At 37.5% G+C, this 22,811-nt stretch overlaps 1 protein-coding gene across 6 annotated transcripts in view; it reads left to right on the top strand.

Moving 5' to 3' along the window:
• CBFA2T2 (CBFA2/RUNX1 partner transcriptional co-repressor 2) overlaps positions 1–22,811 on the top strand; it is a 137,001-nt gene that overhangs the window by 84,662 nt on the left and 29,528 nt on the right. For all 6 annotated transcript variants that reach the window (XM_027977087.3, XM_027977089.3, XM_042230322.2 and 3 more), the window contains exons 2-3: positions 10,991–11,134; positions 13,815–14,056. In XM_027977087.3, coding sequence (XP_027832888.1) covers positions 10,991–11,134; positions 13,815–14,056 — 386 coding nt within the window. The remainder of the gene's footprint in view (positions 1–10,990; positions 11,135–13,814; positions 14,057–22,811) is intronic.

A 22,811-nucleotide genomic window follows, 5' to 3' on the forward strand; every position in this document is an offset into this window, starting at 1 on the left:
TATTAAAAGAATATATTCCTACATGAGTATTTGTATATTTAATTTTGAAACTCACAGTGTCTACAGTTTGAAAGATTAGAGTCTTTACTTGGCTTCTGTTTTTTTTCCCATTTCCCTGGCTGCTCATTTTCTTTTTTTTTCTTCTTAGTTTTCTTTTCATTTTTATTGAAATATAATCAACATGCAGCTCTGTATAAGTTTAAGGTGTTCTGCAAAATGACAACACAGTGCTGCTCATTTTCTATCTGCTTTTTTAGTTTCTTCTCATCTTGCATGATCCCCCAAATTAGAATACCTAAAAATCAGTCCTTGAATCTCTATTCTTTACTCACTCACTCTAATATAACGTTTCAAGCTTTAAACAGCATCTGTGTATCATCAGTTGACAACATTTAATCACGAGCTCACACTTTCCCACCTCATTTTCAGACTTTTATATCCACCTGTCTATACAGCATCCCCATTTGAAAATCTGCTAGGTAGGCATGTCTAAGTTAGTTATGATCTCAAACTACAACTCCCTCTCCGTCTTCTTTTCACAGTTTTCCCCTTCTCAGAAAAGAGCAACTCCATTCTTCCAGTTGCACAGGCTAAAAATCTCAAAATTGTTCCTTGAGCTCTGTCCTCAGCAGTAGGATACTTTGTGGATAGATACTCACCTTTTTTGAAATGAATGAATGAGAGAACACTAGAATTCAGTTCAGGAAAATTTGCTCAACCTCCTCCACTATTAAAGAGCTAAACTGTAAAAATATATTTGTTGGAGTCCAGACCCCGAGTACTTCAGAATGTGACTGAATTTGGAGGTAGGGTCTTTAAGGAGGTAATTGAGTTAAAATGAGACTATTAAGGTTGTCCCTAATCCAGTATGACCGCTCTCCTTATAAGAAGGGAATTCAGAAACACAGATGTCTTCAGAAAGACCATGTGAAGACACATGGAGAAGAAAGATACAAAGGAGGGAGGCTTCCGAAAAAAACAACCCTGACAAAACCTCAAACTTCTGGCTTCCTGAATTGTGAGAAAAGAAAAATCTCTATTGTTAAAGCTACCCAGTCTGTGATACTTTGTTATGACAGACAAACTAACATGCCAAAAAGGACAGTTCCATAAAAATCAGCTATACAGTTTTTTTAGGGTCACACAGAGCCAGACACAACTGAAATGGCTTAACACACACGCATACGCTTTTTAAAAAATATTCCAGTGTAGGGAAGTAACACCTTTCTTACCACGTCCTTTTTTCTGCCCTCCTTTGTTGTCTTATTCATATTTTCCCTGAGAATCGATTTCCACTAAAAAGGCTTTGGTAAATAGAAGATGGACATGGGTGACTGATCCTGGCTGTCCAGAACTGGGAGCTGAAAATATCACCAGAGAAATGCAAAGTAGAATGTTCTGTGAAACAGTATGGACAAATTGCGGAACGTGAGAAATGGTGAGAATGAGGAGCTTGTAAACACATGCTATAAATTTTTGACTTTATGACTAATCCAAAGAAACTGATTAGTAACTTGAAGAAGAGGATGTAAGTAAACTATTAAAGTATGAACGAGTATTTGGTGTATAAATAGTCACTATCCTGTTTTTAACTTTATTTTTCACTGAAGTAAAGGTGATTTATAGTGTTGTGTAATGGCACCCCACTCCAGTACTCTTGCCTGGAAAATCCTATGGACCGAGGAGCCTGGTGGGCTGCCGTCTCTGGGGTCGCACAGAGTCAGACACGACTGAAGCGACTTAGCAGCAGCAGCAGTGTTGTGTTAAGGTTTCTGCTATATAGCAGAATGATTCAGTTTTACACATAAATATTTTTTCATATTCTTTTCCATTATGACTTATTACAGGATATTGAATATAGTTCCTTGTGCTTTACAGGAGGACCTTGTTGCCTATCCATTCTCCGTACAATAGTTTGCCAAACTCCCTGTCCACCCCTCCCCCATATTCCCTCCCTCTTAGCCACCACAAGCTTGTTCACTCTGTGAGTCTGTTTCTGTTTCATAAATAAGTTCATTTGTGTCATATTTTAGATTCCACATATAAGTGCTATCATATGATATTTGTCTAAACAATCAACAAATCTTATTTATTGTAACTCTAAATATTTTTTAAATCTATCCCCATTTTACCATTCCTACTGCTACTCCTATCCAAGGCCACAGTCGTCTCCCACTATAAACCTTGTAAGTTAGTCTCTTATTTCCCCAACTGTAGCTAGTGATCTTTCTTTTCTTAGGACATATTTCAAGTTTACAAAATAGGAAAAAGACAGTGTAACAAACACCCATGTACCCACTGTTTGTCAGATTTTAATGATTTGTCTTATAATTTGTTTCAGATCTTTTAAAGAAGTGAAATGTTAGAACTATAGTTTGTGACTATACCTGATTCCATTCCTTTCCTCCCTTTGCAGTAATCATTATCTTGATGATTTAATGTTTATTATTCCCTTGCTTAAAAAAGTACTTTGCTACATATACATATGTAAATGTAAATCAGTCCCTTATCGCATAATTTTAAATGGTTTTTATAGAAGTAGCCTACTGTCCCTGTTTTTCGTACAACATACTCTTTAGCAAGTATGGCTACACTGTTTGGGGATTTAGCTTTTCAATACACAGAGTTTTAATTCGTTCACTTATTTTAACAGTCTTCACTGTTTTCTTATGAATAAGCCACAATTGTCTATTCTCTGTTGCTGGACAGTTATGTATGTAAATTTTGTATATTTTAGTAATTGCTTATCAAGTTACACCAAAAGTCTTGCCGGCATGTAATGAGATTTATGTTGAATTTATTAATTAAAATGAAGTGAAAATATTAGTGATAGTGAGTTTTCCATCCATAAGTAATTTTTATATGTTATTTTCTTTCATTGTCAGTAGTAGATGTCTCTTTACATCCAGGCTTTAGAAGATAAAACTTTATTCAGATGAGCCACTTTGGTGGATGTGGTTTTTTACAAAAAGGTTTATAGGCATAAAATAAAAAATAAACTAAGAATTAGGCATTTGAATTTTTCCAGTTTTTTAATCAACCATAGTAGAGATCAGTAAACTGTGGCCCACTGCCTGGTTTTGCAAATAAAGTTTTATTGAAACACAGCCCAGTTCTTTGTATACTGTCTATTGTGCCACCACAGCAGAGTTGAATAGTTGTGACAGAGAGCATATGGCCCAAAATGCCAAAAATATTTACTGTCTTGCCCTGTAATTTACAGAAAAAGTTTGCTGATCCCTAACTGTAGAAATGTATTAAATTAATTTTTCAATGTATTTATGAATGTGGAATGGAAACATCTGTTTTTTTCAATCCTTATCATTAGTATATGGTAAAGCATTTATTTTGTTTCAGTTGGGTTCTGTTTTCAAAGTCCATTGTAAAATACTTTCTGGTAGTTTCTTTACCTGAATACTTATGCCTCTGTTTTTGTTGAATAATAAATTATCTCTCATTGTAAACAATTATTCCTGGCTATCACTGCATATGAAGCCTGCATGTTGTTAGAAAGTTGAATGTGTTGTCAGGTTTGTGGCAGAGCTACAAGAACGGGAAATGCTTATCCTTAAGCCTTATAAGCCTATAAGTGTGACAGTAATTTTGATGTTCTTTCCGTGATCTTTAAAAGATTAAAATAGTCAGTTTTGGAAATGCTTCCTACCTGATGGTTACACATTTAGAACATTTACCTATCCTTGACAATTGTTAAAGAGAAATTGTGGTCAAGAAAATCTTCTTCCTGATTTTTTTTCCTTGGTCTGATACCCACTTTGGGGACAGCATTCAAGCCATACACTTCATGCTTTTTGTCCAGATGTGCTGCCTGGACAGCCCATGTAGCCTTCCCAGTAAACTACTTAATGGTCTGTAAAGACTTCCCTGGCCTTCGTGAATCAAGTAATGCTTCTACTTCTTTATTTTCTTAGTATTTTGTACACATTTAAATGTATCTGTCTTTCCTGTAACTCAGGGTCCTGTCTTCTTTCTCTCCCAGAGTTTTGCAAATACAGGGCAGTTGGTATTATGGAAACTAGAGCACCTCAAAATTCAGCTACAAATGATTGCAAATAGTTCAGTTATATATCAGTAGAGAATTGTTTGAATAAACTGTGGTACACTCCCACAATGAACTGTCATGAATTGATTTTGTTTTTTTTTTTAATTACAGTATAGTTGGCAATGGCACCCCACTCCAGTACTCTTGCCTTGAAAATCCCATGGATGGAGGAGCCTGGCAGGCTGCAGTCCATAGGGTCGCTGAGGGTCAGACACGACTAAGCAGCTTCACTTTGACTTTTCACTTTCATGCATTGGAGAAGGAAATGGAAACCCGCTCCAGTGTTCTTGCCTGAAGAATCCCAGGGACGGGGAGCCTGGTGGGCTGCCGTCTATGGGGTCACACAGAGTCAGACATAACTGAAGTGACTTAGCAGTAGCAGCAGCGTAGTTGACTTACAGTGTTGTGTTACTGTTGTATAGCAAAGTGAGTAAGTATACCTATACTTACAGTCTTTTTTAGATTCTGTTCCCATATAGATCATTACAGAGTATTGGGTAGAGTTCCTTGTGCTATATATAGTAGGTGCTTATTAGTTATACAGTATATATTTATACTATGCTCTCTATATTTACTATATACTATAAATATTTAAATATACTATATATATTTATATATAGTAGTGTGTATATGTCAATCCCAATTTCCTAGTTTATCCGTCCCCCACCCATCATTCATTTGTTTATTAAAAAAAAAAGTTGTGGAATTAGAACTTTTCACGACATGCTGTTAAATTATAAAATGAAACAAAGAAACAAGGAGCAATACAGTTAGTATGTGGTATAGATCAGTTGCCTGTTGGTTTATTGCTACAACAAACCATGCTAAAACTTAGTGGCTTATAAATCTATGAGACAAGAGGTTCTGTTCTTGCTTGTGCTCATTTGTTCATATGTCTGCAAGCAGTTAACTACAGATCATACTCATTGATTAGGCTCTTACATGTTTGGGGATCAGCTCATTTGTAGAGAGAAAGAATGGGTGGGTATACAAGAAACAGATTTAAGTGGTTTTGGGTGAGATCTGGGGTATATAGGGACAGGAGCAGGGAATATTTCTTTTTATATCATATATTAATTTTTGAACCATATAAATATATGCTTATACATACAAAAAAGAAAATTATCTACCTAACCTCTGCCCACCCCCCCCACCCCCCCCCACTATCCCCATAGTTCTGTTTAAACTATGACAGTTGTTTCTTAGTTAGGAATCTGGTTTGTTTTAAAGAACTGGTAATGACTTCCTTGGTTCACCCTGTTTGGAATGATCAGTATTCCTGTGCTATTCATCTGTAAGATGTATCAGTTCAGTTCAGTTCAGTTGCTCAGTCGTGTCCAACTCTTTGCAACTCCATGGACTGCAGCATGCCTGGCCTCCCTGTCCATCACCAACATCATGAGTTTACTCAAACTCATGTCCATTGAGTTGGTGATGGCATCCAACTGTCTCATCCTCTGTCATCCCCTTCTCCCTCCTTCAATCATTCCTAGCATTAGGGTCTTTTCAAATGAGTCAGCTCTTTGCATCAGGTGGCCAAAGTATTGGAGTTTCAGCTTCAGCATCAGTCCTTCCAATGAATATTCAGGACTGATTTCCTTTAGGATGGACTGGTTGGATCTCCTTGCAGTCCAAGGGACTCGCAAGAGTCTTCTCCATCACCACAGTTAAAAAGCATCAATTCTTTGGTGCTCAGCTTTCTTTATAGTGTGAAAGTATAACTATAGTATAATAAGATCTATATTCAGCTTATTTTTCTGAGAGATGATAATCAGGAGCACTTGACCATATCTTCTTCTCTCCAGAACTTAGCATAGATTAACATCTCAATGGCCAAGTGAAATCATTAACAGGGTTATTGGGAGGGGGATATGTCGCAGAAACCATAGTCACAAAGAAGTAAGTGATAGAGCATCCTTCACATCAAGCTCACCTTCTTTCACCTAAATTTCGTTCCCCTTTGCAGCTCTGGGATTTCCACCTCTTTCCAGTTGTTTGTGGGCACTCCTGCCCCTCACATAGTTGCATTTGTCTTCTCTCGTATTTATACTTCTTGTATATGTTGCTCCTTCATCAACCTGAAAGTAATTTTTTTTTAACTGTAATAAAAAAAAATCTGATGGAAAAGCAGTTTATAATGACTTGTAAATGCCCTCACTTGTGGGCAGTTTATCATACAAGATTCTTCTCAAGTAGGACTTAGTTACACAGGATGTTTATGTTTGTGTTTAACATTACTTTCTCTTAAAGCTACAGAATAATTCTGCCCTTTAGTTTCATGTTTGATTCTTCAACTTCTTATGTGGGGAGAAAATATCACAGTACCCTCACACAGAGAACTGTTTATTATTTTTCTCTTTTGTCAGTTTTCTGTTTTTGTGACTTCCTTAGCGTCTTTCACAATGGAGGGTTAAAATCATTACCCAGACATATTTTCCCGTGTTTGTCCTTCTTCTTTAGCTCAAGTTGTTTGGCTTTATGTTGTTAGGTGGTGAAGCATCAGTGATTTTGCAAATTCATGTGATCACATTTCCAATATATCCAGATATTTTAAATAATCAAAGCACAAACTCATAGAGTGACCGAATAATTACTTTGAATTTTAGAATCTGTGTTTATGATCTAGTTAAACCTTTCCAATAAAACTAAGGGTTAATTGAATTTTCTAGGACTGAATACTTTGTCTCTTTAATGGTTCAGGCAGTGGTGTTTATGGACTCAAGTCACACTTTTAAGAAAATAGAATTTCTTCTGTTTGAACTTTAAGGTTCTCTGGAATCGAAAAGAGCTCAAAATATGGTTGATTCTTTCAAGGGATCCAGCTAGATGTTTTATAAAACATCAGTTTTAAAAAATTCAGAAACGATGTCACTCTAAAAGTGATTGGCCACCAAGCAGAGGGTTAAAACACCTGCTCTGGAATATACTCCTCATCCACCATCTGAACAACTGCTCGATTTATCAGGTTATGAACCAGAATAGAGCTCTCATGTTCCCAAGTGCAGTCTTGCTGCCAGCTTCCAACACAGCATCGTCTTACATTATACTTGGTACTTTTGCAACTGTTAATTCTTACATTTTTTCCCATACAATATCACTGAGGTCGCATGGACTGTTGTTGATCATATACTCATTTTCTGTGGGGAGCAAATGTCAATATTAACTTGGACATAGTCACAAGGCGAGTTAAGTGATAAAATCAGGCACTAGTCTTCATGTTTTTTAATCATTGTTAGTATTCTTTCTTAAAGTAGCTTGTTTATATCCAGCACTAGCATTATCTCTAATCCTTAAAACAGAATGAGGCCCAGAAAAGTGAAGTGATTTAAAAAAATTCATGCAGCCTGTTAGAATGATGGTTCACACCAAACCTTTCCATCTCTGTACCCATACTCTTCCTGCTAGATGGTGTTGCTCGAAACCTGAGGCATATCATTAGTGTTGCAGGTTTGTGAGTAGTGATGTGAATAAAGAATAGGTAGTTTTAACCTATAAACAATACTCTGGAGTTTGGGTTTTTCCCATTTTCTAAGCTTTCACTTGGTATGTAATTCAGTGTTCTGCAGTTGGGCTGCTCTGAGTTTTTCATTCTGCCAAGTGCTTAGTGCTAAAACACATCTCGCTGCTAAGCCCTCCTCGGGCCTTTGGCGCCCTTGCTGTAAAGGCAGGTGGTCTGAAGAAAGGCTCCCTCTAGGTTGCTGCACACTGTACACAACGCATAACAGTGCGAGACAACTGTCAGCTCCTTCCTCCTTTTCTCCCCTCACCCTCCAGAAAGCTGGGCCCAGATGGGAGAGCTGGAAGCGCGTCAACTGTGCTCTGAAGGGCATTGAGAAAACACTGTCAAGAAGAAAAAGGCAAACGTGATAGCTAATTAGTCCACTAATCAGACAGGACTTCCATCAATTTTATCGTGAAAATGTCCCCGACAGAGAGATGGAAGGGCTGGCAGAGTGTTGCCCACATGGCTCTCAAAGAGCTGCACATTTTTGTCAGGGGATTTGTAACTTGGGATTGCTGCCCTGATTGACTGTACATATGCATTTTCTCTCTCCCCAAAATGTGGCCACTGCAAACTAAAGTAGAAAAATTCTTTGGGGGGATATTTTCCTCATGAGAAAGTGCCCTTCAGTGTACAAAGATTTGCCTTTTTGCCAGTGTCATGAATGCTTTTAGATGTATTATATTTATAACTATGATCTCAGTGAAAGAAAACTTTGATGTAACATTCTCATTTTTCTATTTCTTGTACTTTGAATTTAGCAGTTATTGGAGAATAAGTGCATGGTACTTAAATGAAAAGCTTGGAATTGCTGAGAGGAACATAGCTCAACTTAAAGGATATTATGGTAGTCCTGACCCTATTTTTAACCAAGTAGGTAACAAGTTTCCGTTAATGGGAAAAATAACCCCCTGAAGGTACTAGAACATTACTCTTCAAGTCCTATTCGTATTAGCTCAGACCTAATTCTAATGTCAAGTTTAATCTACCCAATCTGATTTTCTGGGATTTGTTGCCATCGAGTATTGTCAAACAGCTATAAATTGTCCTTGTGGATGAAGTAGCCTGTGTTTAGGGTCACCTCTACTTTTATTTTGGAGACGGCGATGGCACCCCACTCCAGTACCCTTGCCTGGAAAATCCCATCAGTGGAGGAGCCTGGTAGGCTGCAGTCCATGGGGTTGCAAAGAGTCGGACACAACTGAGCAACTTCATTTTCACTTTATTTTTTGGACACTCATCATAAATGACATGCCTGGTATCAGAGATGTTGTCTCCACTCTTTTTTCTTACTTAGAAGAGTTGATATATATAAACATGTATTTAATCATCCATAGTAATTTATATACAGCCAACTATGATTCTGTTTCCATGCCATGCAGTTGATGTTCACTTGTCTGGATAGTCCCAAATTAGCTACCCACTCCCCACTACTTTGATTAATTTATTAGAAGTCAAGAAAGAATGCAGTTGAGATAAGCTGAATTCATAAGCTGGTTTCTTTCTTTCCCAGCCACTGTTCTCACTCTTAACCCTTGTGTCACATAATCCCTTGACCTTGCTGCCTTGTCTTAGATTCCTAGGATTGCCATAACAAAGTACCACAAACTGAGTGACTTAAAACAACACTATTCTCTTAAAGTTCAAGAGGCCAGATGTCCAAAATCAAAGTATCAGCAGGGTTGATTCATTCTTGGCCTCAGAGTAAGAATCTTTTTTATCCTTGTCTTCTAATTTCAGGTAGTTACTGACAATTCTTGGCATTCCTTAGCTTGCAGATGGCACTATTCCAATCTCTGCCTCCGTTGTCACATGGCGTTCCCTCTGTGGGCCTAGGTCTGTCTTCAGGTAGACTTCCCTCTGTCTGTCTTTTCCCTCCTCTTATAAGGACATCATATTGGATTTAGAAACTACTCAGATAATCCAGGATAATCTCCTTCCCTCAAGATCCTTAATTACATCTTCAAGGACCTTTTTTTCCAAATAAGGAAACATTCACAGTTCAAGGAATTAAGAGGTGGATATATTTGGGGCAACCACCATTCAGCCTATTATACTAAGTAATCATCTTCATAACTTCTCAGTCCTCTAGGTAGATATGTTGGTATTAGGTTGGCACAAAAGTAATTACAGATTCAGAACGTGAATTTTAAAATATTGTAACCAGGCTAAAACACATCTTTATTAATCAAAATAGGAACCATTACAATCAGCACATACTTGCCAAAGAGAAAGAAGTTTTGTTAACTCCTGTAGCCTAAAAATCCGTGCTTCAGAATTCAACCAACTCTTGGAAAGCATTTTCTGCCTCCTGCTGATTGTGAAAGCATTTTCCCTGCAAAAAGTTGTTGATGCTTGAAGTGGTATTTGGTTGGCAAGAGGTCAGTGGAGCATGAGGCAAAACTTTATATCCCAATTCATTCAGCTTTTGAAGCACTGGTTGTACAACGTGCATTCGGAAGTTGTGGAGAATTGGGCCCTTTCTGTTGACCAATGCCAGCTGTAGGCATTGCAGTTTTCGGTGCATCTCATCGATTTGTTAAGCATACTTCCTAGGTGTAATGGTTTGGCTGGGATTCAGGAAGCTGTACTGGATCAGACGGGCAGCAGACCACCAAACAGTGACCATGACATTTTTGGGTGCAAGCTTGGCTTTGAGAAGTGCTTTGGAGCTTCTCGGTCCAACCACTGAGCTGCTCATCACCAGCTGTCATATAAAATCCACTTTTCGTCACATGTCATAATCCAGTCAAGAAATGGTTCATTGTTATTGTGTGGAATAAGAGAAGACAACACTTCAAAAAGATGACAATTTTTTTGGACTTGCAGTCAGCTCATGAGGAACCTGCTTATCAAGCTTTTTACCTTTCCAATTTGCTTCAAATGCCAAATGACCATAGAATGGTCGACGTTGAGTTCTTGGGCAACTTCTCATGTAGGTGCAAGAGGATCAGCTTCGCTGATTGCTCTCGGTTGTCGTTGTCAGCTTCCAATGGCTGGCCACTGCACTTCTCATCCTCAAGGCTCTCGTCTCCTTTGCAAAACTTGATCCACCCCTGCACTGTGTGTTCATTAGTATTTCCTGGGTCAAATGCATTGTTGATGTTGTGAGTTGTCTCTGTTGCTCTATGACCCATTTTGAACTCAAATAAGAAAATCACTTGAATTTACTTTTTGTCTAACATCATTTTCCTATTCTAAAGTAAGATAAAATAAATGGCAAGTGATGTCATTAGCAAAAAAAAAAAAGGAGAAATGTGTATATAACATAACCACATTATTTAAGAATGTATTCTACTATCAAACAGCAAATTTCAACAATGCAAAAATGGCAGTTACATTTGCACCAACATAATATTTCAGATTGTTGTCACTATTTTTATTATCTTATAGGAAATTCTGACTTCCATTCCTTTTATTCTTTACAGTTGGTACTGACAAAAGGGTGCCAGCGATGCCTGGATCTCCTGTGGAAGTGAAGATACAGTCAAGATCCTCACCTCCCACCATGCCACCCCTTCCACCAATAAATCCTGGAGGACCCAGGCCCGTGTCATTCACTCCTACAGCATGTGAGACCTCTTAGTTACTTGGGTTTGTGGGTCACAGTGACGTTTGGATCTAAATGAATGTCATTAAGTCTACTATATGCACTACTCAACATTTTCTTAATGGCTATTAACCTACATACATATATTTGGTTGTTTCTTTTTCCCTCAGAGAATAGTACATAACTCTTTCAGGTGCTTGGAAATTTAGTAGTATAAATATTTTGTTTTCATATTTTTGACTTAAAAGTATCTATTTTAATTTCTTTGACTCTAAAAGGATGAATTTTCAATTATTATACTGGTTCATAGGATTCAAAGTAAATTTTATAAAATTATTGAACTACTCCACGAGTGTCATGGTAAGGTTTTTTTACAAAAGAAAATGATTGTTTTATTAGTTTAGTAGGGCTGCTTTAACAAAATTCCAAAGACTGGGTGATTTAAACGACAGAAACTTATTTTTTCACAGGTCTGGAGGTTAGAGGTCTAAGATAAGATGTCAGCAGATTGGTTTTTTTTCAGAAGCTCTCTCTCTGTCTTGAAGAGAGCTGCCTTCTTGCTCTGTCCTCTCATAGCCTTTCCTTGTGCATGTGCGTCCTTGATGCTTCTTCCTCTTCTTAAAACTACAATAGTCGTATTGGATTACGACCTAGGTTCATGACCTCATTTAACCTTTCAGGTCCCTGTCTCCAAATACAGTCATGTTCTAAGGTACTCTGGGGTCAGAACTTCAACATAGGAATTTGAGAGGGGGATATAATTTAGTCCATAACAATCTTATTAAGACAATAAATGTATAATAAGTTGCTCAGCCTTATTAGTCAAAAAGGAACTGAAACCAGTGTAGTACTGTGTACACCCAAAAGAATGTTCAGAATGAAATAGAACATCAAGTCTTGGTGAGAGTATGTGTGGAGCAACTTGAACATTGTTTATAAGAGCATTTTTTGGTACTATCTACTAAAGCTGAATTTCCCCCAAACCCAGTAACTTAATCAAATTTGCCCTAAAACCTCAATTTTAAAAAGAAGGTTTAATTATTTATGGTCCCAAAACATTTCAAGTTAAGTAACTGGCAACTGGAACAATTTGAGCCAGAATTTATGATATGAAGTTTGGTATCTTTTCCCCTTAATTTCTGTAATTTTATCTCACAGTTTAACAGCCTTAGATAAAGGTCCTATCTTTGATGTGAAACAGATTTAAATCTAGACTGTCATTCAGATTTCAAGATACACACTGTAGAATTCTGTGTGTGTCTGTATGTGTAACTAAATTGAGCCCTTTTGACCTCCATACTTGACTGTTTAGGGGTGAATATGTGTTATTTCAGAAAATGTGATCACATACTTTCATTGAAGAAACTGTAAAATAGCCCAAGTGAGTATCAGAGTGGCCAAAAGCATGGTAATGTGTTATATTTATGATTTGCGTCAAAAGAGGCCAGCTCTCCAGTGACAATGGTCCTTTCTGTGAACACCTTTGCTGCTAATTTTCTGAATTGCTGAGGTTGAGTTCTGAACCTTCCTTTCCAGTAGTAGCTCTAATGTCCTTTCCTGGAAGACAGTAGAAAGATCACCATCTTTTTTCTTAGCCTATTAACCTTTTATGCAGTGAGCCTTTTAGCAACATTTTAATATATGCTTTGATAGCTCATTATGATATACACAGATGTTTATTTATCAAGAAGTGGACAGTCTTTCAAGGCAGTGCAAACATAGAAAGAACTAAGTATAATTTGGTAAGTAAAATAAGGGGCACATGTACATAGCACAGGAAAAAGTTATGAAACCTAGTAGGAGCAACATGCACGCATGCTGAGTCGCTTCTGTTATGTCCAGCTCTGCGACCTCATGGACTGTAGCCTGCCAGGTTCCTGTGTCACACAGTCTGTCAAATAATGCTTCTTAATACAGGTGATATGTTTTTAGACCTTGCTTTATTTTGCTAAATTTTCAGGCATGGAAATGATTAAATAAAAATCTATTGACACTTAGGCATATTTATTTCATTACAGGGAAGAAGGAACTTTGCCTCTAAGATCATAGCTCTAGAGTTGTGTTCCAGATTAAAACTACAAGAAATCAGTGTTCAGAACAATGGGCAAATAGGAAAACTGTAATTAATCACATGTATTATCATTAGGCCAGAAATATAGAATGGAAGTGTCCCATATGGTATCTAGAAAACGCTTGGCACTATCAAGGCAGAGAAAAACAGATTTTGATGAATGTGAATATTCTGAATGGTCAAAGAGATACATATCTCATTGTAGGAATAAGTCAATAAACCTATGGGGTAGAAAAAAATTTTTTCATATTTAATTGACCGCTTTGCTTCTTTGGGAGTCTGAAGTTGGGATCAATGTCCTTTCGGAAATAGGATTCTACCAGATTCCGCTCATGCAACCCATTGCAAGAAGTCTTAAAAGCTACCTTTCCTCGCCACCCCCACACCTGCAGAAATTAGATGTCCCTTCTCTTTGCTCTTGTGGCTCTCACACTCTTCTCTCTTAACATGTCTATGTTACTCTGTTACCATTTTTTATCTGGCAGTCTGTCTCAGAGGGCTGAATCAATGTCTTCTATACGCTTTTATCATGTGATGTACAAAATTAAAATCAATAAATGAAAGAGAATGCAAAAATAGGAAATTAACAGAGATCATTGTGATTTGCACTTAAACCAAGTCTTTCTTTTAGTGAGCAATGGCATCAACCATTCTCCTCCTACCCTTAACGGCGCCCCATCACCACCACAAAGATTCAGCAACGGTCCTGCCTCTTCCACATCATCTGCACTAACTAACCAACAGTTGCCAGCCACTTGTGGTGCTCGGCAGCTGAGCAAGCTGAAACGCTTCCTCACCACTCTGCAGCAGTTTGGCAATGACATCTCACCTGAGATTGGGGAGAAGGTGCGGACTCTTGTTCTAGCACTGGTGGTAAGTACAGCATCACTGTCAACGACTGTTTTGAGTATGTGGCTCAGAACCGAAGCCAACAGAGAAATTTATGCATACTTCTCCTCATTCCCAAACTTGTAGCAGTGTGGTAAATTCTACATCTGGATTAGTTTAATTTGTAAAATATTGTTGAATCATAGATTTCAGTTGTGGATAATGGTTATCAATTTAATTCCTTTAAGCAACTTTGAATTTGTCTTAAAACTGAGTTTCAACAGATCCATTGAGGTTCCACTGTTTTGTTACTTAATAATATATTCAGTGCCTGGTGCATTGTTTCCTCATACAAATATAATTTCTTTTTAGGATTTTCAAGGTACATATAATTTCTTTTTTCTATACTGAGGGGCAAATCCATGCTATAAGTTAGAGATTTTCTTACATTGAAATCTGGGAGGGTTCAACTCTCAGTATATGTAAGAAAAGACCTACCAGTTCTTAATGTTTGTAAATTGAATTCCTCAAGATTTACCTCTACTAAAAGCACACTGTGCTCCTGCATATTAGCCTCTTACGTGATAAGGATAATTCACACAACTTGGCAGTTCTCAAAGTGTAATTAGTGACCCCTTGGATTTCTCAAAAACCTTTCAGGAAGCCCAGGAGGTAAAAAGCATTTTCATAATAATATTAAAGTATTACTTATGTTTTGACTCTTAATTCTCTCATGACTGTTCAATGAAATTTTCTAGAGATTATATAATATAGGATATTGCAACACATTAAATGCAGAAGAATCCAGCTCTCTTTTATTAAGTTATGTAGCAGAGAGATTTGCAAAAGAGGGGCTTCCCTGGTGGCTTAGACAGTAAAGAATCCGTCTGCAATGTGGGAGACCTGGGTTCGATCCCTGGGTTGGGAAGATCCCCTGGAGAAAGAAATAGCAACCCACTCCAGTATTCTTGCCTGGAGATTCCATGGACAGAGGAGCCTGGTAGGCCACAGTCCATGGGGTCACAAAGAGTCAGACAGGACTGAGGGACTAACACTTTCACTTTAAGTTACAATGTTGTGTTAGTTTCAGGTGTACAGCAAAGTGCTTCAGTTATATTCTTTTTCAGATTTTTTTCCATTATAGGTTGTTACAAAGTATTGAATATAGTTCCCTGTGCTATACAGCAGGTCCTTTTTGTATATCTGTATTATACATAATACTGTGTATCTGTAAACCCCAAATTCTTAATCTGTCCCTCTCCCACTTTCCCCTTTGGTAGACATAGTTTTTAATCATAAACAGATATTGAATTTTATCAGAAGCTTTTTCTGAGTCTATTGAGATGATAATATGGTTTTTATTCTTCAGTTTGTTAATGTCATGTATTACATTGATTGATTTATGAAATTTATGGTGTATAATCCTTTTAAAGTATTGTTGGAGTTGGTTTGCTAGTATTGTTGAGGATTTTTCCATCTGTGTTCATCCATGGTATTAACCTGTAATTTTCTTTTTTTTTTAATATCTTTATCAGGGTGATTGTCACCTAATAGAATGAGTTTGGAAATATTCGCCCCTCTTCAAGTTTTTGAATAGTTTCAGGAGGATATGTGTTAACTCTTCTCTAAATGTTTGGTATAATTCACCTGTGAAGCCACCTGGTCCGGAACTTTTGTTTGTTGGGAGTTTTTTAATTACTTATCTAATTTCATTACTGATAATTGGCCCACTCATATTTTCTATTTCTCCATAGTTCAGTCATGGCAGATTGTATTTTTCTAAGAGTTTGTCTGTTTCTTCTGGGTTGTCCCTTTTGTTGGCATATAGTTGCTCCTGATAGTCTCTTACAGTCTTCCGTTTTTCTGTGGTATTGGTTGTAACTTCTGCTTTTTCATTTCTTATTTTATAGATTTGGGCCATCTCTCTTTTTTTATTAGTCTGACTAAAGGTTTATCAGTTTTGTTTATCTTTTCAAAGAACCAGTTTTTAGTTTCACTGATCATTTTTTAAATCTCCACTTCATTTATTTCTGCTCTGATCTTTATGCTGTGTTCCTTCTGCTAGCTTTGGGATTTGTTTTTTCTTCATTCTCTAGCTGCTTTAGGTGTAAGCTTACGTTGTTTGTTTGAGATTCTTCATATAACCTGAGGCAAAGTAGTATCACTGTAAACTTCCCTCTTAGAACTACTTTTGCTGCAACCCATAGGTTTTGGGGTGTCATATTTTTATTTGTCTCTAGGTAATTTTTTATTTCCTCTTTAATTTCATCAGTGATCCATTGGTTGTTTAGTAGCATATTGTTTAACCTCTATGTGTTTGTGTTTTAAAAGATGCTTGATATGATTTCAGTTTTCTTATGCTTTAATTGCCCAGCCTGTGGTCTGTCCTGCAGAATGTTCCATTAGCACTTGAGAAAAGAGTGAGTATCCTGCTGCTTTCAGATGGAATGCCCTATAAATATCAATTAAGTCCATCTGGTATAATTTGTCACTTAAGACCTGTATTTCCTTATTGATTTTCTGTCTGGGTGATATGTTCATTGATTAAATAGAGTATTAAGGTCCTTTGTTAACATTTACCTTGTATATTGCTCCTGTGTTGGGTACATATATATATTACAATTGTTCTGTCTTCTTGGGTTGATCCTTTAATCATTATATTTGGTTTGTTTTGGGTTTTTTTTGGTGGGGGTGGGGGAGAGGTTTGGCCATGCCACTCAGCTTGTGGGATCTTAGTTCCCCGACCAGAAATTGAACCTGAGCCCTCAACAGTGAGAGCATGGTGTCCTAGCCACTGGACCACTAGGGAATTCCCAGTCAGTCTTTATTTTGTTTATTTTGTCTGATACGAGTATTGCCACTCTGACTTTCCTTTGATTTCTATTTGCTTGGAATACCTTTTCCCATCTCCTCTTTCAGTGTCTATGTGTCTCGAGATCTGGCACATGCCTCATGCTCAGTCACTTGGTCCTATCTGACTGTAGCCCACCAGGCTTAGGCAGCATATATATGGGTCCTGTTTTTGTGTGCATTCAGCCAGTCTGTCTTTTGGTTAGAGCATTTAGTTCATTTACATTTAAGGTAATTATCAGTATATATGCTCACACTGCCATTTTGTTCATTGTTTTTTAGATTTGTTTTTTAGGTCCTTTTTTGCCTTTCTGTTTTTGTTCTCTTCTGTAATCTGATGACTATCTTTACTGTTGCATTTGAATTCCTTTTCTCTGTGTAGATAATATTACAGATTTTTGTTTTGCAGTTACCATTAGGTTTTTGTATAGTGGTCTCTCTCTCTATATATATATATATACACATGCTTGTTTTAAGTTGCTGATTTCTTTCAGAAGAGTTTTAGATACCCTGCATTTTGTACTCTGCTCCCCTCATGATTACTGTTTTGGGTTTTATATTTTACATCTAATTATTTTATGTGTCCCTTAAGTGCTTATTATGGATACAGAAATGTTGCTGCTTTTGTCTACCCCCCCCCCCCCCAGTAGCTTGTGTATGGATGATTTCCTGCCCTTATTTTATATTTCTCTTTACCAGGAAGCGTTTCCATTTCCTAATTTTTTCATCACTTTAAGTGTATTGTGCCACTCCTCTTTTTTTAGCCGTTTCTGCTAAAAAAAATCAGCTGATAGCCTTAGAGGAGTTGCTTTGTATGTTACTTGTTACTTTTCCCTTATTGCTTTTAATATTCTCTGTTTAATTTTTGTCATTTTGTTTACAAATGTGTCTTGGTGTGTTTTTCTGTGGATTAACCCTGTATAGGACAGTGCTTCCTGGGCTTCCAGGTTAAAGAAGTTTTCAGCTATCAACTCTTAATATATTTTCTCAGACGCTTTCTCTCTTTCTCCTTCTGTGTCCCCTATAATGCAAACATTAGCGCACTTGATGTTGTTCTAGAGGTCTCTTACACTGTCTTCATTTCTGTTCATTCTTTTTTCTGTTTGGTGGCAGTGATTTCCATACTTTGTCATTCAGCTCATTTATCGATAATTCTACCTCATTTAGTCTACTATTGATTCCTTTTAGTGAATTTTTCATTTCAGTTATTGTATTCTTCACCGCTTTTTGGTTGTTTTTTTATTATTTTCTAACTGTTTCTTGAAAGGGTCTGGTTTATTGCTCTGTGTATCTGTTTTCCTCCCAAATTCTTTGATCATCTTTACGATCATTACGCTGAACTCTTTCTTAGGCCGATTGCCTGTCTCTACGTCACCTGTTCTCCTGGGGTTTTATTTTCTTCCTTTGCCTGAAACATTCCTCTGTTGCCTCATTTTGTCTACGTTTCTATTTGTATTTTTATGTATGTGGTAGGTTAGTTACATTTCCTGATTCTGGAGAAGTAGCTCTCAGTAGGAGATATCCTATGCATCCCAAGAATGCACTCCCCTCTCTTCATCCATGGAACAGGGGCCAACTGTTCTACGGTAGTATCTGACATGCATTTGCAGACTTGGTTCTTATTTCCTTACAAAAGTTTGTATCCGTCACAAGTGTTTTTAATTCTCAGTTTTATTTTCAGATTATTGATAGATGTAACCCACAATAATTAGAGGGATTATGAGACTAAAAAGTTTATGAACTGCTGCTTTAAAACATAACTCAGTATTGTGAGGAAGAAACCACTTTCATACAAGGCAAAATGTAGTAAATGACTTCTTTATCATGCGAGATTCTATCCCTGTTGTTTTGTATATCTGTAGGTGGTTCATTATCATTGCTGTATAATGTTTCATTGTAGAAATATGCCACAATTTATACCGTTTAAAAATACTTATATCTGCGGTTCATGGGCTTCTCATTGCTCTGATTTCTCTTGTTGCAGAGCGTGGGGTCCAGAGCAAGGGTTTCAGCAGTTGTGTTGTACAGGCTTAGTTGCTCTGCAGCATGTAGAATCTTCCTGGACCATGAATCGAACCTGTGTCCCCTGCATTGGCAGCTGAATTCTTAACCACAGTTTATAGTTTTAAGTGGACATTTGAGTTTCTTACATTTTGAGGCAGCATCATAGGTCCCCCAACACTGCTCCCACGTCTTGAGATTTGCTGGAATTCTCGGGACTTGGCATATTGTTGTGCCCAGAGCTGAGATTTAATACAGAAAGGATACACAACTGGATCAGAAAGGTGAGATGCAGTCAGGATCTGGAAGAATCCATGTGTAGGCTTCCTTTTTCCCCTGCATGAGTGGTCAGAGAGAGTTCACTCTTCACCCATCTGTGAAGATAACAGCAGCATATGTATGATGTATGTATATGTATGATGTTTCTACCCAAGGAACCCCATTAAACACGCGGTGCCTGGGCAAATAGGCACTCTGTGCAGCATGTATAAAATTCCAGACTCCTAGAAGGAAAGTGAGTGTTTAGCATAAATCAGAGCTTGTAAAAATAGTACTGTCATCCATTGAGGGATGGTGTTTTTGTTTCTTTGTTTGGGGTGAGGGAGGGGTCTGTTTATTGGTCAGATTTTAGAGTACCATAGAAAAGTTTCTGACTCTAGACTAATAAAATTTACCTTAAATGTCAAAACGAGTTTGAACATAATTGGAAGCAAAGTAGACATCAGAATTTGTCTGATGCCATTTCCAGCAGCAAATTACTTTAAGTAGGATCTGCTTAATTTCAAGAGTAAAAGGAAAAAATGACAGCTCATTTGCATGTGCATGCACACACACAACGAATTTTTTTCTAGCTATGAGCTATGAAAATATACTTTTTTGTTTGTTTGTTTGGAGTCTCTATCTCAAGGAGAGCAGAGAAGACTTCAAGAGAAAGCATCTTGAGGACACAGTGGAGTGGTTTGCTAGTCCTCGACAGTGAAAGTGTTAGTTGCTCAGTCATGTCTGAATTTGCGAATCCATGAACTGTAGCCTGCCAAGCTCCTCTGTCCATGGGATTCTCCAGGCAAGAATACTGGCCTAGGGTGCCATTCCCTTCTCTAGGGGATCTTCATGACCCAGGGATCAAAACTAGGTCTCCTGAATTGCGGGTAGATTCTTTACCATCTGAGACAAATGTAGATATAGCTAATTGTCTGTTTTAAATGGTTGTGCTTGGGTTAAAGTTTCGTTTTTTTTCTCTTTCAGATTTTTTAATTGTTTGATCATGAGGTGGTAAGATACACATAGCACAAAATTTACCACCTTAACTATGTTTTTCATCTTAACCATTTCTAAGCGCATAGTTCACTGGTATTAAATGTACTCGTTGTTGTGCAACATCAGCCACCATCTGCCTTCAGCGCTTGTTTTATCTTTTGGAACTGTGACTTGTGCCATTAAGCAATGGTTCCGCGTTTCCTTCTTTCCTCAGCTCTGTCAGCCATCATTCTACTTGACCACTCTAGGTACCTCATATTAGTGAAATCACAGTATTTATCTTTTTGTGGCTGGCTTATTTGACTTATATAATACTGTCAAGGTTCACCCTATTAGTCTAGAGTCATGTTGTAGCATGTCTTACAATTTTCTCCCTTTTTAAAGATGAGTTAATACTTCATTATACACACACTCACACACATACACACTATGTTTTGCTTACGCAGTCATCCATTGATGAATACTTGAGATGCTTTCACTTTTTCAGTTATGGAAAGTTTTGTATCAGTGTAGGAAATTATAAGTTCCTAGACACCAGTCAGTGCCCCAACCTTGCAAGCAGGCCTTCCTAAGGTTAGCTGTTGTTGACCAACTATATTGTCTATTCTGTACAGAGGCCATTGTAAATAATGAGCATTTTTATGTATAGTACATGTATGCAAGCATTGCACTGAACAATGGAATTGTGATTTCATAGGGTATACATGTATATAAATTTAGTATATAAGGCCAAATTGTTTTTCCAAGTTCATGCCAGTTTATATGCTCACGTATTAAGATTTTCATTGAGATCAACATCTTGGGACTTCCCTGGTGGCTCAGTGGTAAAGAATCCACCTGCCCAGTGCAGGAGAGTGAGATTCAGTCCCTGATCTGGGAAGAACCCACATACTGCAGAGCAGTTAAGCCCATGTGTCACAACTGTTGCGCATATGCCTGGGAGCCACAATGTGGCTCAGCACGTGGAGCCCACGTGCCACAGCAGCTGAAGCTGGTACATCCTAGGGCCTGTGCTCCACAAGAGAAGCCACTGCAATGAGAAGCCTGTGTACTGCAACCAGAGAGTAGCCCCCACTTGCTGCAACCGGAGAAAAGCCCGCCCAGCAACGGAGATCCAGAACAGCCAAAACTAGATAGATAAATAAAAATAAATAAGCTTATTTTTAAAAAAAGATCAGCATTTTATGCAGACACAGACAAATGGATTTGTGGACACAGCAGGGGAAGAAGAGGGTGGGGCAAATTTAATAGCATCTAAATACATATGTTACCATGTGTAAAATAGATAGCTAGTGGGCAATTGCTGTGTAACACAGGGTGTTCAGCCTGGTGCTCTGTGTAAACCTAGAGGAATAGGATGGCGGGGGTGGGGAGAGAGCCTCAAGGGGTAGAGGATATATATCTATTTATGGCTGACTCACATTGCCGTGCATTAGAAACCAACACAAGATTGTAATGCAGTTATCCTCTAATTAAAATAGATTTTTAAAAAGATGAGCGTCTTAGTCCTTTTAAGCTCTTAGAATATTAAAGAGTAGGTGGCTTATAAACAACAAATATTCATTTCTCACACCTCTCAAGGTTGGTAAGTTCAAGATCAAAGTTCAGCATATTAGGTGTCTGGTGAGAGCCTACTTCCTGGTTCATAGATGGTCTTCTCACTGTGTCCTCACAGGGCGGAGGGGTCAAGAGAGCTTTCTCAGATCTTTTTTATAAGAGCTCTAATGCCATTCATTAGGGTTCTGTCCTCCTGACCTAGTCATCTTCCAAAGGCTGTGCTTCCAAATATTGGAAATGAAGTTTCAATGTAGAAATTTTGAGGGCTTACAGAAACATGTAATCTATAGTAATTGGTATTGAAACTATATTTGGAGACAAGTGTTTGTTAAATTTAATATCTGTTTGTTGTTTAAAAATGCACACTTAGCAGGAATTTTCTTAATCTGATGACAGTTGTATGTATAAACCAAAAACCTTCAGCAGACCTGTGCTTAATGGTGAAATTTCAAAAGCTTTCCCTCAGATAATATGAACCAGATAGAAAGTCTATTCTCTGTAAACCTGAACATTATAGCCTAGTAAATAAGATATAAGGATTGGAGAAAGATAACAAAACTCATTATTTGTAAATAAAATGATTATCTTATGCATATTACATTTGAGCTTAACAATCAGTTCTTTTTCCTGTCTTTTTTTTCCTTTTTCCCTTTTCTTTTTCTTTTTTTCTACCCTCTTGGTGAAAACTTTGTCTAATTTGGTAGAAAATTAACACCTTTAGATTATTATATTTCCCCAATCCGTGAAAGCCTTTTTTGATCTTCTGTTTATGTAGGGAATGGTTAAGATTTGGCAAGCGTATATAAATGCACAGTCATTCCATGTGGAGAAAGCTTGCTTGCAAAGTCAGAAAAGGTCACATAGGTAGCATAGCCAGAGTTTAGTTTACCTGTGTGTTGGTATTTCTGTTGTGTAAGAGGTAAGGTCCTGGTTGGCCCTAACTATACCAGGAAGCAAGGGTGGCAATTTCCACTGCAAGGTAAAGATAAATGTTTTCTACTCTGTTTCTACTCTTCTGGAAGGTAGTTTATGCCTTAAACTAGACAATTCTTTTGACTTTCCAGTATTTCTCCTTGACATTCATCCTAAGAAAATGATAACCAATGTGCACTAACAGTATTTATAAGGCAAAAAA

This window comes from Ovis aries, chromosome 13 (genome assembly GCF_016772045.2).
Source record: "Ovis aries strain OAR_USU_Benz2616 breed Rambouillet chromosome 13, ARS-UI_Ramb_v3.0, whole genome shotgun sequence".
In the NCBI taxonomy this organism is placed as follows: Eukaryota; Metazoa; Chordata; class Mammalia; order Artiodactyla; family Bovidae; genus Ovis; species Ovis aries.